The sequence below is a fragment of the Panicum virgatum genome, chromosome 5K (assembly GCF_016808335.1).
Source record: "Panicum virgatum strain AP13 chromosome 5K, P.virgatum_v5, whole genome shotgun sequence".
Taxonomy (NCBI): Eukaryota; Viridiplantae; Streptophyta; class Magnoliopsida; order Poales; family Poaceae; genus Panicum; species Panicum virgatum.
The window spans coordinates 48,526,687-48,544,846 of record NC_053140.1 but is presented as its reverse complement, the minus strand read 5'-3'; the positions used below and the strand labels follow the sequence as shown (position 1 = coordinate 48,544,846).

General features: G+C 47.1%; 1 protein-coding gene across 1 annotated transcript; it reads right to left on the bottom strand.

The window, feature by feature from the left end:
• Positions 1 to 2,529: 2,529 nt before the first annotated feature.
• On the bottom strand, positions 2,530 to 8,084 carry LOC120708051 (cellulose synthase A catalytic subunit 4 [UDP-forming]). The gene is made up of 13 exons (XM_039993142.1): positions 7,654 to 8,084; positions 7,470 to 7,573; positions 7,307 to 7,358; positions 7,077 to 7,224; positions 6,279 to 6,545; positions 5,841 to 6,183; positions 5,615 to 5,752; positions 4,989 to 5,114; positions 4,671 to 4,883; positions 4,342 to 4,588; positions 4,064 to 4,263; positions 3,521 to 3,874; positions 2,530 to 3,445 (listed from the first exon to the last, which is right to left on the bottom strand). The coding sequence occupies exons 1-13, from the start codon at positions 7,820 to 7,822 to the stop codon at positions 2,861 to 2,863; spliced, it is 2,946 nt and encodes a 981-aa protein (XP_039849076.1). The 5' UTR covers positions 7,823 to 8,084; the 3' UTR covers positions 2,530 to 2,860.
• Positions 8,085 to 18,160: the final 10,076 nt, after the last annotated feature.

Below are 18,160 nucleotides of genomic sequence, written 5' to 3'. Positions count from 1 at the left end.
GTGTGATGCGCGGCGGCGACCGGCAGTGCCCGTGTCGCGCGAGATTCCTCCATGTCTTTTGCTGAAGTGGTTACTCGGCCCTTCTGCCGGCGCATCGTGCCGTCTGCCGTGAAAATGTACTACGGTAGCTTAGGATCGATCGATTCTTAATTTATTCTGTATTTTTGACGCAGTTCTTCGCTCTTGGTCGGGTTTAATCCTCTGAGACCTTGAATCTGGAGCAAAGAATTGCTGTAGTATACAAAAGAACATCTTTTGGTTGGAGGTTGGAACGTTTCTGCGATGTTTTGTGCCTGTATTCTTTGTAAAATATAAGGTGTATTTCAAGATTCTGAAAGAGCAAGATCAGTCGAAACCATGCGAGCTAAACCAATAAAAGCATGCTACTGCTGACACAATGGTACAGTGCGACTTGCAGTAAGCACATGCTACTGCTGAATCAAGCTGAAGAGCCGGAGACTGTCACCTGGGCCTTGTTTGGTTTATATCCTGAAAAAAATTCACAAAAAAACAAATGCATGCATGGAATGCTAAACGAAATTTATTTGCGAAATGTTTTTACGAGTGGGTGTAATTTTTCGAGACGAATCTAACGAGTCAAGTTCCATCATGATTGACTACAGTGATGCTACAGTAACCGCGCCTAGCCATCCTCAGATTGTACGGTCAAAAATCTCATTAGCTACAACAACTGCTACAGTACCATAGTTGTGGAAATAATTTTGTAATTAAACTTTATTTAATACTCCTAATTAGTGATCGAAGGGTCGAAAAATTTTCATAAAAAGTTTTTCAAGGGCCATCCAAACACGGCCCTGGCTAAGGCTACAATCTGAAGAAGCATGCTTTGAGTAGAATAGGCCCTATTTAGTTAGTGAAAAGTTGTTGATTTTAGTATTGTATCACATTTTGTTGTTACTTGATAAATAATGTCCAATTATGAACTAATTAGACTTAAAAAATTCATCTCGTGCTAATCAGTTAGAGTGTGTAATTAGTTATTTTTTCAACTGCATTTAATATTTCATATATGTGTCCGAACATTCGATGTAACGGGCATTGTACAAATTTTTTTGAAAACTAAACAGTCAACAGTGTTTTTCTCTCACACCAAAACAGCACCAGCCACCAACACCAGCCAGCCAACAGTATTTTCTCTCGTAACAAATCAATATCGGCCAACAACCATAGCTAGCCGAACCGAGCTGATCTGAAGTCTGAAACACGAGCCCGTGCGTTTGGGCCCTCTGGCTACTAAACAGTTGACACTGTACGTACTAGTAGAAGTACGTCGATCTCGCACCGTCGCACGCCATGCTGCCAAGTACGAACACAGATCACTGTACGTGCTGGAATCCGGGCATGATTGCATCAGCCATCAGCTCACGAACTCGACTACCTGCCATTTGATCGTCGCGTCGAAGAGCGCCCGTTTGGTGGGTGTGCCGAGAGTGGCGAGCAAAGAAGACAGCAGCCTGCGCTGGCGCTTTTCAGTTTTCGCTCGCTCGTCCAACGTGAGTTCCCTGCCTCCTTTTTTCTGTTGGGTTGGGGGGATTGCGAGTTGGGTTGTATCAGAAACCGATTTAGCCTTCAGGGCTACGTTTTCGCCAACGGCGCTGCGTCCTCGTTGAGAGGTCCGCCCGTGCGGTGTGGGTCCCCCTTGTCGGTCCCAGCAATCCAACAACCTAGTCGCTACGGCATTGGTCGCTTTTTTGAGTACGTACTGACTAGTGCTGCTTTTGGCAACTGTAAATACTTTTTTTTCTTCAAAAAACTGTGAATACTTGTCCAGCACTACTTGAGATACGCTGAAGCTGTGTCCTGCTACGCGGCTGCTTGGCGTATCCTCTACTTGTTCTGAGTACAGCAGAGGTCTGATGATACATACTTATATTTTTTTTACCTTTTATTTACTCTTACTGTAGTAACTGTAAGTCTGTAATAAGTAGGCCCGCACGTCGCTAATCGGCCACTTTGGCGGTGTCAATTTGCCGCCCGGAATGATCGCCGCCCTCCCTCCCTAATGGACATTCATGATGGCATGGGCATCACATGAAGCGTTGATTGACTCCCCGGCCCATGAGTCACGACCCTAACATTACTGCAAGGCCCACCGCCCCGCCGAGCAGAGCCACCGCAGCAGCGGCATGCAAGGTGTGAAAGACACATGCTTAATTCAGAAAAGCCCTTCGTTCGAGTGCTTGGAGATTTGGCTTCAACGTACTAGTAAGTAGGAGCCATCACCGCTGCCCGCTAGGCATCATTCGCGGCCACGCCACGCACCGCTTCCCTTTTGACAGGTAGGATTAATCTGTCTCTGCGTGCTCTCGTCTCAAACGCACTTCGTGGCAAATTAGGTGGCGGCGGCTTGGTGCTGCTGATGCTGCTAAGGGAAGGAAAGCGTGCCCGCATTAGCCGTCATCAGTGCTGCCTTTGCTGAAAAAGAATGCGGAAAAACGGAATACTCATGATTATCACTCATGCAACCCTAAGCTAAACACCACTGCAATAGTGCAATTCCAGGCCCCATCGATGTAAATGATCTTCCCTTTCGGTATGAAAGTATATTGGCTCCTTTTTCGTGCGTCCCTATTTATGATTTTTACACACACTTCAACAGTGCCTTCTCACAATTCAGGCGAGTTTAACATTTTATAACTCCAAAACTTCTCATAACACATACAGCATCAATGAACAATTGGGTGCCAAATAGTACTTAATCTACAACACCTCTTTCAGATCCTGGGGCAGAGGCGACCGAGGGAGGAAACCAACCGCCCTGCTTCAGGCAACCACATCTGCAACACCAGAAAGACAAAAGACATCGTCCGCGGCACACCACCGGCTGACCGGCGGTGCCTCAGCAGATGACTGTGTTGCAGTTGGTGCCGTTGACAGGCTCGGTGCCTCCGACGAAGGGGTCGATCTTGACCCAGAGGAGGGAGAAGACGGAGGCGAGCAGGACGGACCAGAGCACGACGATGGTGGGCGTGCGGTTCTGGCGGCCCATGAGACCCTTGAGGAACGGGTACAGGTGCATGATCACCCACATGGCGAAGAACACCTTGCCGAAGAGCGGGCCCCACGACTCGTAGCCGCTGTTGAGCGCGTCCGAGAACCCGGCCACCACGCCCACCAGGTTGAGCACCAGGATGGTGGTCGGCGGGATCAGCACCGTCGTCCACTTGAACACGTACAGCTCGCCGAACTCGGTGTCGTCCGTCGCCTTGGCCGTGACCGTGAAGTTGGTGTCCAGCCCGGCAATCATCTTGAGGATACCCTGGAACACGGCGAACAGGTGCGCGGACACGCCTCCGATGACCCAGAACTGCTCGTTGCGCCACCAGTCCTCGATGCCGATGCCACTCCACCGCAGCTCCAACACGCTCGTCAAGATGATGGACATGAAGAGGCCAAGAAACCATATTGTCGCGGCGTTGGACAGCTGAAAGAGGGAAACAACGGCGGGTGAACATTATAGCTACCTGAATCCATAGGCAATGGTGAAAGCTAAACTTACCGTTGGAATGATGAACTTTCCGGTGAGCAGGCAAATGGCAGGCAGGCAACAGTAGGCAATAAGAGGAAGAGAAGTGAACGGGTAGACGATGGTGTTGATGTAGGATAGCCTCTGGAGCCATTTCAGACGGCCACCACCGTAACCGTACCACAGCGGGCAGTGCCGACTCAGGAAGATCTCAACAGAACCAAGAGCCCACCGGAGAACCTGGTGCAGACGATCGGAAAGATTGATAGGGGCTGATCCCTTGAATGCAGGTCTCACCGGCATGCAGTAGATGGATCTCCAGCCACGGCAGTGCATCTTGAACCCAGTCAGAATATCCTCTGTAACTGAACCGTAGATCCAGCCAATCTGACATTAAAAAAAAATAAAGAAGTCATGCCTGATGAACATGGCAAAAGTATCTTGGCCGCAAGCTATCACAATGTGATAGTGGAGGCCGGTTTCCCCTTATCTAAAAAAAAATGGCAAAAGTATCTGAGGTATCATCAAGCCATGCGGTCATTTTAGAGGAAGATATTGAATGACAAGAATGCACACCTCTTTTCCCCATTCAGTTTTCTCTTCATATCCACAGCTAATGACATGAATGGCTTCTTTAATTAGAGTAGATGGGTTTGCAGATTCAGGGACGCCCCCATTCTCCATAAGAGTTGATTCAATGAATACTGAGGACAGGCCAAAAGTCTTCTCAAAACTCATCTGAGAGATAAGCATGGACCTCTCATACTCATCGTAGTCTGCAAAAACAGTGATACCATAATGAACATACTATCTCTGAGGTTAGATCTTCTGACCCACCAGTTTCGTGCACTTACTGTCAATTTCCCGAAGATTGAAAATAGCAGACTCAAGGTCTTCTCGCCGAGAGTCCCTGTTGATTTCTCTCTCACTTCTTTCAACCTTCTTCTTGGGACAGCAACAGCAACACCACGAACAAATCGAAGATTTTGGGAGGGCAGGCAGAGATGGAGGTCCATAACCATACAGTGCTTGCCTAAAGAAACAACAACCAGTTCCCACATAAACGGGGCCTTGAATGCCATCAAGTCCTTTCATGTTAACCTATTCAATGTAAGAATGGACATATAAGTTATGTAAAGATACTAAGAGGGAAATGAAATGTCACTGGCTTAGTAGTACTTACGTCAAAGAACACAACATTCCTATTGGCGTATCGATCACTGCGATCAATGCCATCGAACCTCTGTGGGAATTGTACATAGCAGACATCTCTGCCAACAGTAGGGTCCATCATGAAGCACATTGCTTCACGGACGGCTTTGCTGTTGTTAACATAGTGATCACAATCAAGATTAAGAATGTAAGGAGCATTTGTCAGGACAGCAGACACTCGAACCTGCATAATTAGAAAATTCCCAATTAGTTTAAAGTTCAGAGAAAGATAATATTGTCATAGAATGAACTTCTGTGTATGGTAAATTATTGCTGAAGAATGTCATACCAGAGCATTCATGGCCCCAGCCTTCTTGTGGTGTTGGTAGCCTGGTCTTTTTTCTCTTGAAACATACACTAAACGAGGAAGTTCATTTCCATCAAAGTCCCGGGCACCAGTCTCACCAAGGAAAACCTGTCACCAAAGGCCACGGGTATGGTAAGAGTAAGCTTCAAGAATAGGCTATTGCCAGCATGGAAATTATATATTGGCATTCTAAAAAGGATCAACGTTCGAGAAAAAAGGATCAACATGCATCATATTAGTTAATAAATTGATCCTGAACAATGAGACACTTTTAGCATATATAATAAGGCCCATTCAAGTAACACAATTCATAATGATATATTTGCCAGTCCAAGTGAAACAACACACTGAAGCTGTTATAATGTTTATTAATTTATCTTGCAATGAAAGGCACGGCACATTTTGTATTGACCAAAGATGCAAGAAACAAGGAATTGATTATATCCAAAAATAAAATTTAAAGTAACAAGCTATAAATTCAGTAATCAATACTATACTAGAAACTTGTTCCTTAACAGAAGCACTATCCTGTAATTACTGTTAAAAGGATGTGCAGTATGACTACAACATCTTGTACACTGATATTTCACTAGTGAAAAGTAAATTACCTGGATCATGCCAGGGTGGTCACGAGGATTATTCCCAGGCCATGGTGTACCGTCTTGCATGATCCAGCCTTCCTCAGGTGTCTTCTGAGCCTTGGCGACCAAAGCGTTTATCCTCACCTTGTATTCTTCATAGTCTCTCTGTATAATAAATATTGTTTGCATAAACAACAAAAGACATAGCCAGTAACAATAATGAACGATGTCCAACTGGGCAACCAAGCTCTACCTTCATAGCCCTACGCTCCTTGACAAAAGATGGGTGTATCTTGTCCTTCAAGTAGTCAATCTTCTGCGAGAAATAGAACTCAGGAGTTCGTGGCTCAATGGCATACTTCTTGCAAAATGGAACCCATTTTCTAGCAAATTCAGCAGTCTCAGCAAGTGATTCAAATGTGAGCATAGCAGAACCATCATCGGATACATAGCATGAGATCTTCTCAACAGGATAGTCCACAGCAAGAATAGACAACACGGTGTTTGCAGTGATCAGTGGAGGCTCTTTCAATGGATCCACTGTACTGACAAAGAAATCCACAGGTGCCAATCCAGAATCGTCACCATCTCCGTATCTGTAACATACACGAGAGGAGGCTTATCAGATTTTGATGATTACTGATGCACATATATAGTAATCTTATGTGCTATTAGGCTCTAGTGAACAAACCTTGCAATCAGCCTATCAACATAAGTCTCTCGATTGATAGGGCACCACTTGGGGAATTGATCCAAGATCCAGGAGAAACCAAACCAGATCTCACATATGACTGATGTCATCCAGAGACCAAAGGCACTGTAAACAGGATTGGTGATACGGTAGTGAAAGAAGAGCCCAAGAACTATCAAACGCATAATGATGACCGCTCTGTAAGGTGTGAGCTTGTTCTTTGATATAGGGATGATCCGGGAGAGTGGCTCATACGCATCTGTCAAACTGCAAGATTGTTCGTTGTTACAAAGTGAGTACAGAGATGTAAGTATAACGTTTTTGGGAACTTCATCAGAAAATCCTCTAACTTGAGATCCACACTTAAAATCAGACAGAAATACGAAACAAGAAACGATGAGATGGAAACAAGAAATTAGATGCGGAGTTCAAAATATTGTAAATATGAGTATCACCTTCAAGAATTAGTTGAATGTTTTGGTTCACTACTCCAGCATAGAGAAGTTCATGCTTTAATATCCTAAGACTGTAACTACATGAAACAGCAAGTTCATTTTTAAATGCAGATGCTGTGGGATCTCGAGTATAAAACAATCGTTTGACATAAGTAAGATAAATAAACCTATAACGTTGCTGACTATATCAGAATAATGATAACTTAAAATCATTCCCAACTTCATGTAATCAAATATGATTTAATATATCCACAATTCATTCATAATATCACTCTTATTCATAGTAAACAATAGGTCATCAAGGAGTCATAAAAAGATCTATAAATGGATGCTTGATCCTTACTCCTTTTCATCCATGATCTGTTCTTCCACAGGTGGTGCCTGGGCTTTTGCTGCAGCCTTTTTGGCTGAGGCTTTTTTCTCATTCTTCTTCTCCTTCCAACTCTCCACCCTGTTCTTCCAGATGGGTTTTCCAGATTCATCATTCAGTTCTGCGGTAAGGGTTGAAATTTCAGTACTCCCACAGCATCAGAAGAAGGAAATGGTGCACTGACGATGAAGCAAGTACCGTACCACTACCAATTCCCGACAAGCTGCTCATGGTCCTGCCATGGCTTACTTCATCCTGTGCCAACAAAGTTCAGTTAATCCCAGTGTTAAAAATGCCAGAATTTTCTAGTTATGTCAACTGCAGTGCTGCCCCAGAACCGAACAGGCATAGAGTGGGGAAATTTACCTGGCGATCATTGAGGTGGCTGCCCATGGTGACCCTCTCACGCAGGCCGCCGCCGGCGTGGTGGTCCTCCACCTCGTCCGCTTCAGCGCCCGCGTTGCCATGCGCTGGAACAGACAGCATCCACATTAGCATTGCCTCGCTCCGAAAACCGGCAATAGTAGGACCGCCGCAACGCGCGACGCACCTGGGTCGGCCGCGGCGGCGTACTCCCCGCCGCAGCGCGCGCACGTGGCGCGTCCCTCGGCGGCGTCCTCGTCGAGGCAGGCCCTGCAGAGCGCGTAGCTGCACGCGCGGCACGCCGCGCACGCGTCGTCCCCGCACGCCGCGCACGGCACGGCCGCCGCCGACTCCATCGTGGCTCCTCCTCACCCCGATCGACGCGCGGCCTCGGGGGTCGGCGTGCGGCAGCGGGGGGATCGGGCGGGAGGATCGGAATGCGTCTAAGCGTGCCGGAGGTTGGAGGCGTGGTGATATAGCGGCAGCCCATGCCCGGAGGCTCTGCGGTGAGGTGGCGCTGGCAGGCGGTGGGTGGAGTTGGGGCGTCGGCGTCGCGTCGGCGGGTGGATGGAAACAATGGAAGCAAAGGGTTGGGTGAGGCGCCATGCGGGAGGCAGAGAGGAGGGTGCGTGCGCGCGCTGCGCTGCGCTGCGGCGTGCAGCAGGTGGTTCTTCCCCGCGGGGTTTCGTTTTGCGGGGTTTCGAAGCGAAGACGACGGGTGATTTGGCCTCCGTTCCGCGGCGCGGGCGGGGGGCGTAACCTGGAAGACGGGCGGATCGGGGGTCGCGGGGCGGGTGGTTGCTGGGTTCCGTTGGTGCGGTGGGGGTGGGTCCGCCGGTGCGGAAAGAGGAGGAGGAGATCGCTGCCTCGCGCTGGGGCGTCGTTTTTTTCTCCCGAGATCGCGACGGCGACCGACGGGCGGGAAGCGAGGTGAGAGCGAGACCTTGCTCTGCTCGTGCCCTTGGAAGGGAGTGGATCGATCTTTTTTTTTTCACGTGTCCCCATTGTACCGGGGAGCTTTGAATTGTGATGCCGTGGAGCTTCGAAGTTCAGGCGTTCGGGAGACTTTGTTGGTACCGCCGTACTGTCTGTACGTGTGTTCCTCGGCCGCACGGGTCGCGTCAGCAGCTCGATGCGGTTGTTTTCTTCGTGAGAACTGAGAAGAACCGAGTAGTATGATTCTTTTTCTTTTTTTTTAACATCCTCTGAGATCCGTATGTTCTGAACTTGTGATCTTGTTTGCACTGAAAAAAAATGTGAGCGTGTACAAGGGGAGTGGGCCAAAAGAGCGTAATGCAAGTTAAGATTCGTATCCGGCTCAAAAGGTTATCTTGGGCTCAAGAGAAAAGGAGTAAACAAACTAGCAATCGAATGCGTGGTAAGCCCACAGAAAAGCCCAAAATGCCGAAACATGTCTCGTGCAACTGGGTGCGATTATATATGGCTATGTTTTCTTTTTCTTTTTTTGAGCGGTATGGCGATGTTTTCTCAAACCATCTCTTAAGCGCACCTCTGGATAGAAATTTGGGTCTCAATTAACGCAGGGCTATATATTGCTCAGCGCGATAGCACCCTGATCTATGGCCTCAAGACAGCTTTAAATGGGCAGTCGCAAAAAAAAAAGACAGCTTTAAATGGGCCGTAGCAACAAATTACTCCCACAGATAAGTATAGCAATTAATACATTATATCTATGCATGTGAGATTGTGTAAGATAGCTACGTGGAAATACGTGTGAAAGTGCAAGTGATATTTCTACTACTGCTGTGAGTTTTAGAATATGACAGACTACGTACTAGCTTAGCTACTAGCTAGGCTACACTGTCACACATGCATTCATATTTTTATATTTTATTTCTTCTTCTAGTAAGATAGCTTCTCTTCTTCTATCTTTTCATACCTTGTATTCTTCTTCTTTTTTTCCTTCTTCTCTTGTTGACACGATTCTTTTTCTTGTGTATATTCTTTCCTTCCCTGTGCTACGATAGTTTTTTCTATATCTTTCTTTCCTAACAGTTTACTTTATACTTTAACTCCTTCTTAGATTATATACGGACTATTCTTGTTACAAATTCATTTTCTCTCTTCTGTTTTTAATTTTTCTATTCCTTTATATAGATTTCTTAATATAAAACTATAGTTTTTTACTATAACTACTCTATGCTTCTCCCATTGACGGTTCCTTTTCTATTCTTTATTCCAACTAGTTTTCTATTCGTTCACTATCTTATTATTTTTCTTTTTTTACCTTTTATTTTATTGCTTTTATTGATTCTTTCTATATATTATTTTAAATTATTTTTACTTTAATTTTTATTTTTCTATACTATGTATTGATGTAGAATTATTTATCTGTGTCTAAATAATTTGTTCGCAACGTCAAAATATTTGTTCGCTTTGTAGATTAAATTGTTCCGTAATATTGACTCATTTGTTCGTGATATGTTTTCATCCTACAATCAAATGTTCCCGATGTGTAATATTTTGTTCATTGTACATTATTATTTGTTCACTGTGTTTAGTTTTTTTATTCATAGAAATAATTATTTGTTCGTGTTGTTAAATTATTTGTTCTCAGGATTCGAAATTAATTAATTATTATTATAGAAAAATATTTTTAAAAAATATCATTCAAACATAGGCGAGTGTGATCTTATTTTGAAGATCTTGTTATAAGAAAGATAATGGTGTAACTTAAATTTAATTTTGATACTCGGTTTAATAGTTATTGCTTTTTTTAATTTTGAATTTCATGTAGGTGGATGACATCATCTTTATTGTCTTTTGCTGCATGCATACAAACAATCTCTCTCCTATTAGATGGCACCGTAACTTTCAATCAATCGGCCCAACTATCGATTGATGTGCTTCAGGCGATGGTTTAAAGAATCATCACCTCCAGCGACACGTAATCGCGCCCCTCAATTAAGCCCATTAACGGCACCGTCATGCTTCCATCCAGAGAAAAGATTCTGTCCGTGCAAAAAGAGGATAGAGATGATGATGTCACCCACATACAAGTTAATTTGTAAGTAAAAAAATTATAAATATTAAACCGAGCATTAAAATTAAATTTGGATTGCACCATTATCTTTCTTGTAATAAGATATTCAAAACAAGATCACACTTGTCTATGTTTGCATGATATTTTCTTAAAAAATATTTTTAATACTTAATAAAGAATTTTGGTGAGTAGGAATAAATATTTTAATAATACGAACAACTGATTATTGTATATGAACAAAAAGGATAAACATAACGAACAAATAATAATACACAACGAACAAAATATTGCACATCGCGAACATTTGATTGCATAGGATAATAATGAAAAATGGATATCGCGAACAAATTAGCTAATATTGCGGAACAATTTAATCTACAAAGCGAACAAATAATTTGGTGTTGCGAATAAATTAGTTATACCATGAGGACAAATGCATTTGGAAGACAATTACGCAACTGATGGTGCTACTACCGCATGCATAGATGCAAATCTTCAATATGCAGATGCGTGATAAAAAAAAGGAGAAAGTCTAAATTACTCTCCTCAACTATAACCAAAGTCCGAATAACCTCCTAAACTATAACTTGGTCCAATTTACCCCCTGAACAATACAATTTAGTTCATTCTACCCCATAATATAATTTGTTCTTTTTATTTCTCCATACACAAGTTGAATTTTAACCTCAAATTTTGTAGGGTGGTAGTGGACATCAGGATGCATATTTTAGAAAATTTTTATAATTTTTCAACTTTATTTTTCATATAATTTTGAACTCTAATATTTAATTTTTGTTAAATATTCTAACATATCACAATAATGATAAAAAATTATGATATATTTTTCTAACCTGTGTTATGATGTGTACTATCATCTTGTAAAATTTCAACTTAAAACTCCACCTAGACATGGACAAATAAAAAAGATAAATTATGTTAGGGGGTAATTTGAACCAAAGAGCATAATTTGGGGGGTAAAATAAATCAAACGATAGTTTAGGGGGTTACCTAGACTTTGGCTATAGTTAAGGGTAGTAATTTAGACTTTTTCCTTAAAAAAAAAGAAAGAAGAAACAACGAACACTATCGACGCATGGCATGCATGTCGCAGGCCCGACATCGACATCTGTTCTGGTAGTATTGGGCCGCACTCCTTTCCACAGCCCGTGCACACTGAGTAGACTCTTCAGGCGATAAAAATAAAATCTATCACGCGCGCGATATATAGCTATCCCGCGGGCCACTTGTGTTACTTCCCGTTCTACACGGAAAAAGTTAGGAAGAAGTCCACGTTACCCCCCTCAACTCTTTCCAGAGTTTAAGTTTCAACCGTAAAGTATAAAACCGTTTAACTGAGGCCCTCAAACTTCCGAAACCGGATAAAGAACACCCCTCACCCATGATTTGGGTGGTTTTCGCCCTGGGCCCACCTGTAAGATCTCTCTTCTCCACTTCGTCCGTGTCCGCACACGCGCTACCTCCTCGCCTCCGCACGCTCGCGAACGCGGTCGCGGACCCGCCTCGCCGCGCCCACGTCGGCGGCCGTGGCTCCGCCTCCCCGCCCCCGCGCTAGGCGGACGTGGCCCTACCTCCCCGCGCTGGCGCCAGGCGCCGCGGCCTCACCTCCCCACGCCCGCGCGCGGCTGCAGCAGCTCCGCCTCACTGCGCAGGCGCTGGGCATCACAACCCCGCCTCCTCGCGCTCACGCCAGGCGCTGAGGCCCTGCCTCCCCGCGCCCGCGTCGGCTGCCGCGGCTCCTCCTCACTGCGCCCGCGCTGGGCATCGGAGCCCTGCCTCCCCGCACCCGCGTCGACAGCCATATCTCTGCCTCCCTCCGCTCGCTCTGACGGCACGGCTCCGCCTCCCCGCACTCTCACGCCAAGCACCGGGGCCCTGCTACCCCCCTGCTCTGGCCGGCGGCGTCCATGGCAGAGCAGCGGCGACGCGCGCGGAAGGGAGGAGGAGGAGCAGGGCGCGGAGCCGGCGGGGAGGAGCAGAGCCGCGCGGACGGAGGGGCCGCCGGTGCACGCAGCGAACAGGGTCACGACGCCGCGAGGGCGGGCAGGACGACGGCGGCGGGCAGGCTGCCGGGCCTCCCTCGAGCTCCGCCGCGGTCGATCTCCGCGCGGGGCCATGGCCCCTGCTCGAGCGCGCCGCCCCTCCCTCCCTCTCCGCGCCAGGGCCCCAGCTCGAGCGCGCCGGCCGCGAGGAGACGGATGCGGCCACGGCGAGGCAGGGGCCTGGCGGCGGCGGCCGGGGCCGAGGCCATGGCGCGGCGTCACCCCGCCAGCTGCTCTGCTCGCCGGCCAGATCCCGGATCTCGAGCAGCGTCGGCGGCGGATCTACGGCGGCCTCGAGCTCGGCCCTCGCCGCCCCCTCCTCTGCCCGTCTGGTGCTCCCCCCTCCACTTGCGCCGACCGCGGCGGCGGAGCTCCAGCAAACACGCGCGCCGGCCACAGCGGCCGGGCGGGCCTGCGCGAGCTCGGCTGCTGGCGGTGGGGCAGCTGCGGCGGGCGGAGGCCACGGGACGCGCGGCGCGTGGCCAGGCTCGAGCTCCCGCTGGCGGGCGCGCCGGCGGCGGAGGCCGGTCTGCGGCGGCCATGGCAGGGCGGAGCGGTTGGGTGCGGCGCGAGCGGAGGCTCGGTGGGGCCGACGCCGGCATAGAGGACGCCGCCGGCTGGTGTGGACGCCAACAAGTCTAAAAACCGGGCTAGTTTGGGCTGGGGGCGTTCGATGTCTGGTTTTGGAAGATCGGGGTTGTTAAATAGCCGGTTTTAGACTTTAGGGTTGAGTTTTAGACTTTGGGTAGAGTTTAGGGTGTAATGTGGACTTTTTCCAAAAAGTTAAAACGCAGCAAATAGATGAACAGAATAATTGGGCCGCATGCGAAAATTTGCCAACGAGGAAAATGGCCCAAGACGAAGAAGTGCGCAACGGGCCTATATTCTTTTCTTCGAGATGGGCTCTCTGATTTTTGTTGCCACCTGTAGTGGATTAAATTTAGGAGTACACCACATAGATTTGTCTAAAAAAAGAAAGAAAAAAGTACCCATTGGGATCATGCGACGAAATAACGAGTTGCATATCGTACTGCTGAGTTCAGCAGCACTGCTGCTGTTGGACTATATGGGGGAAGTAAAGTAGGCTATAATGGGCGACAAACTGGAGCGCCTTTGCTTTGAACCAGTAAAGCAGGAAACCGGCATATTGGGAGGCTAGGAGCAGCCTGGCGCTATTTTCTTTTTCACCTTTAATTTACTCTTTCATTTTCAAGATGCATCACACGTAGACACATGCTGTGTTTAGATGTTTAGAGGTAAATTTCGTGAAAGAGAATCTAGCTATTTTGGAGTACTAAATGAAGTCTATTTACAAATTTTTTTATAGATGTGTTGTAAATCGCGAGACGAATCTAATTAGTCTAATTAATTGATAATTAATGGATTGGTTATTGTAGCATCACTTTTGCAATTTATGAATTAAATAGGCTCATTAGATTCGTCTTGTGATTTACAACCCATCCGTATAATTTTTTTTTAAATAGACTTCATTTAGTACTCCATACATGTGTCCAAATATATGATGTGATGTTTTTTTTTCAAAATGTTTTGGGATCTAAACAAGGCACTACTAACCGTCTAATCCTGCCGCTCGGTGCTCAACCACTCGTACGTCCTTGAATCCCGATCACATCCACACTCGCAGCACGGGCGAGAAGAGACGAGACGTCAACGTCTTGGTCGAACCAAAGAGAGGTTCCCCTTTTTATTATTGTTGTTACCGTCACACGAAGTCAGTTATAGCAGCAAATATAATTGGGGCTAGAACGAGTCGGATAAGATGACTTCTTCGCCATCACCAATTTTATAGCAGCGAAAACGAGCCAAGCAACGTCAACCAAAGAACAAACAAAAACGCCCGGCCAATGCTCGCCCACATTTCTCCCCCCACGAGATTACAAAAAACGATGAGCTCCGGCTCCGGCACGGCCAGCAAGCCACACTTGATCGGCGAGCCCCCTCTTTTCTTTAAGCTATCCTGATTTGGTTCTAAAAAAAAGTATCCTGATAGTTTTTTTGAAAACGATCGTCGAAAATCGAAAATTACGCTTTCATCCCTACTCTTGGCGGCCGACGGCGCGCGTACGGAACCACTGAACCAGGAAGTCAGGAACGCGTGGGAAGTTTACGTTGCAAGCCGTGGCATCTCGTTCCCGGCGTCCATGTCCGGCCCTGGGCGGGCGCGCGTGATGTGAGGCCGGTTTTGTTGGCGCCTGCAGGCGAAGCTTCCGTGCACGCACGCACGCGCGGTGAGGGATGGATGGGAACGGCGGCGGCCGCCGCCGCGGCTGTCACCCTCGCCGCCGCTACTGTGCCGTACGCATCATCATCATCATCATCATCATCGCGCCCTTCTCCTCCATCTAGGCCGCCGCTCTCCAAAAAGTCCAAACTTTATCCCCTACACCTTTGCAGCAACCGGGTGGGGTGGGTGTCCGGAGCACCACCAACTGAACTGGTGTTTTCAGGGACTCGAGACGTAATCCGCGGGTCCGAAAAAGGCCCGTCCCCATTCGCGCCGCGACGGAGTAAAATTTCTCCCTCTGATCGGCCAAAGCAAGGACGCAGTTACAAGACGGCGAAGGACCAAAAAGAAAAAAGAAAAAAAGAAAACTACTGCAGCGAAACGTCTGCCACCGCACGTCTACGCCGGCGTAGGCTTAGCTTCGGAACGAAGCACACCTCCATTTTCCTTTCTTCTTTTCAAGTCTTAATGTCAACACACATCGTTGTCCTAATGCGTCGTAGCTAGCCCAGCAAGATATTTTTCCTTCCCCGTCACCCGGGATCAAGTCAAGATCAATCCCAAATTAATACGGGGCCGCGATGCAGATCGACGAGCGACGCAGGCCTGATCCGTGACGACCTCCGAATTAAACAACTCTTTTTCTCGCTAATGATTGATATCTCCGGCGACAGACCGGCCGGGCCGGTAGATCGATCCATCAGCACCGGCCCGGGTACTCCATCCATCCAGTTCTTCCTCGCTCGAGCCCAGACTGCCCAGCTCGTCAATTTCTTTATTAGTGGCGATGCCGTCGCGAAACGCGGAGCAAGAACCGGCCCAAGGGCCGGCCCTGGAGGCGGGCAAGCGGAGCGGCCGCCCTGGGCCCCCAATTCAGTAGGGCCCCACCTCAGGTAATCAAACACTAGCCCCGCGTAGGGTTGAAAATGGGACGGGAAAATCCCGTCCCGACCGGCTCCGTTTACCGTTTAAACCGACCGTAAACCGTTTCCGCGAAAAAAATGGGAAAATGGGAAAACAAAACGGGAAAACGGGCGGGAACGGGAACGGTTGGGGTGTTTTCCCGACCGTTTTCACGGTTCCCGTTTTTAGCCGGGAAAATTCCCGTATTTGTCGTAGTCGGTTGCGTTACCTGTGTTGGAAACGTGAATTGTTGTTTGCATGTGTTCCAACGTGAATTGTGAATTCGTGATTCACTTTACATGTGTTTCTTAGTTATACGAGTCTTGTTTCCATATTATTTATGCATAGTTGTAATTATTTTATCGAGTTAAATGTTTGAAGTGGTTGTATGTATTTTCCCGTTTTGAGTTATCGATTCCCGATCGTAATCGGCATGCTCCCGACCGATTGATTCCGTTCCCGATATCCCGTAATACCGATTTCGTTTTCCCGTCCGATTTTTCCGTTCCCGTTTCCGTTTCCGACCAAAAAATACAATTGCGGGAACGGTTGAGGGGTTTTCCCGACCGTTCCCGACCGTTTTCATCCCTAGCCCCGCGTTTGGATGACAACATGAAAATTTTCAAAAAAAAAACGAATGCATGTATGAAGTACTAAACGAAATTTATTTGCGAAACTTTTTCACGGATGAGTATAGTTTTTCGAGACGAATCTAATGAGCCAAGTTTCAGCATGATTGTCTACAGTGACACTACAGTAACCGCGTCTAATTATCCTCCAATCAAACGATCAAATGCCTCATTAGCTACAGTACTGCTATAGTACCATAGTTGTGGATGTGATTTTATATTAGACTTTATTTAATACCAAAGCAACAAAAAGTTTTCATGAAAATTTTTTCAGGGCTATCCAAACACGGTCCAGGTATATTAGAATATTACTTGGCACAGTACTGAAATTTTTGACCTAGTGTTGAGACGTTGCCGGCCGGCGGCCTGCAAGTCGTAGCGTCCGCAAGGACTGGAGGTCTGCAGCCCGAACTAGCTCCCTCTGGAAGCCATACGCACACGCGACTCTTCTCTGTCGTCTGCGGCGGCGACGGGGAGTTGCGGACGGCGGACCGGCAAGCGGACACGATGACGGCACGACGCGACACGCTCGCGCTGCGGCCTGCGATCTCCGCGACGGCGACGAATTGACGATGGGCAGTGAGCCGGTGAGCCACACACATATTCACTATGTTCGCTTCATCTTCGCTGCATCCAGCCAACAGTATTTCTCTTACACACAAAATCAGCACCAGCCAGTCAGCGGTACTTTTCTCTCACAAAAAATCAGCACCAGCCAGCCGAACACGCTGATTGACATGAAACTTGAGTGGTATGATCTAGGTTACTAGGTACGCATTGAGAAGCAAATGTTAGATAAGATTGATATTGCTACAATCATCAATGACTTTGCATCGAGGAATGTTGCAAGGAAGTTTTAAGGTAATTTAATATGTTTGAATTATTTCATATGAATATTGCTTTTTCGTACACTATTAAATATTTATTATTAATATTATATATATATTTACATATAGTACTACCAACATCATGCAATATATAAAGAGCCCCGAATTTTTGGTTTTGCCCCGAGCATCCAAAAACTCAGTGCCGGCCCTGACCGGCCCCCGCACGTCGCCACCGTACGCCCTGCAGCCGCTGCGCCTAGTTTACTCGCGCCTCCCACGTGACGCCATTAAATCTCCGCGTCCGGGGGTTACCGGTTAATTAACACGGCCGCCGAGGCTAATCGAGTCGAGGGGCCTTTGCGTCCGGCGAGAAGAATCGGCCGGTGGGCCCCGCGTGATGGCCAGACAGGGAGGCAGGTGCGGTGCGGCAGCCGGCAGAGGCCCAGCTAGCTGCCTCGGCAGATTAAGGGGGTGTTTAGAAACAGGGACTTCAAAAAAGTCCCAGGGACTTTTTAGTATTTAGAAGTATTAAATAAATATTAATTATAAAACTAACTGCAGAATCCTGGGACTAAACTGAGAGACGAATCTAATGATGTATCTTAATCTATGATTAGCGAATGGTTACTGTAGCATCGCTGTAGCAAATTATGAATTAATTAGGCTCATTAGATTCGTCTCGCGAAAAAGCACTCAGCTGTCAAAAAACATTTATAAACAGATTTTATTTAATAATATAAAATAGTAAGATTCCTTTTGATGTGATAGGGACTTTTAAAAAAAGTCCTGGAGCCAAACAGGCCCTAAGAAGAAGGCTTTGATTAGGGGCTATGGCAGTGCTTGGCTATTGATTAACGCGGGCCTACATATAAATGGTCGCTGTCAGGCGCCGGCTATTTTATCCCGTTTATAGCGTAGCTGGCCGCACCTGCCGCAGGTGCGTGGATCGGCATCAGCAGAGATCAGCTCATGCGCTTGTACCCAGCTAAACAGGCAATTAGCTAGCGTCTCCATACGGAGTGCGGA

What these genes read in the sequence shown, in the direction of transcription:
- LOC120708051 (XM_039993142.1), bottom strand. Translation starts at nt 7,822, where the DNA reads ATGGAGTCGGCGGCGGCCGTGCCGTGCGCGGCGTGCGGGGACGACGCG. An exon ending in CTGGGGCCATGAATGCTCTG is followed by an intron (nt 4,884 to 4,988) that starts GTATGACATTCT and finishes CTAATTATGCAG; the next exon opens with GTTCGAGTGTCTGCTGTCCT. An exon ending in AAACTGAATGGGGAAAAGAG is followed by an intron (nt 3,875 to 4,063) that starts GTGTGCATTCTT and finishes TTTTAATGTCAG; the next exon opens with ATTGGCTGGATCTACGGTTC.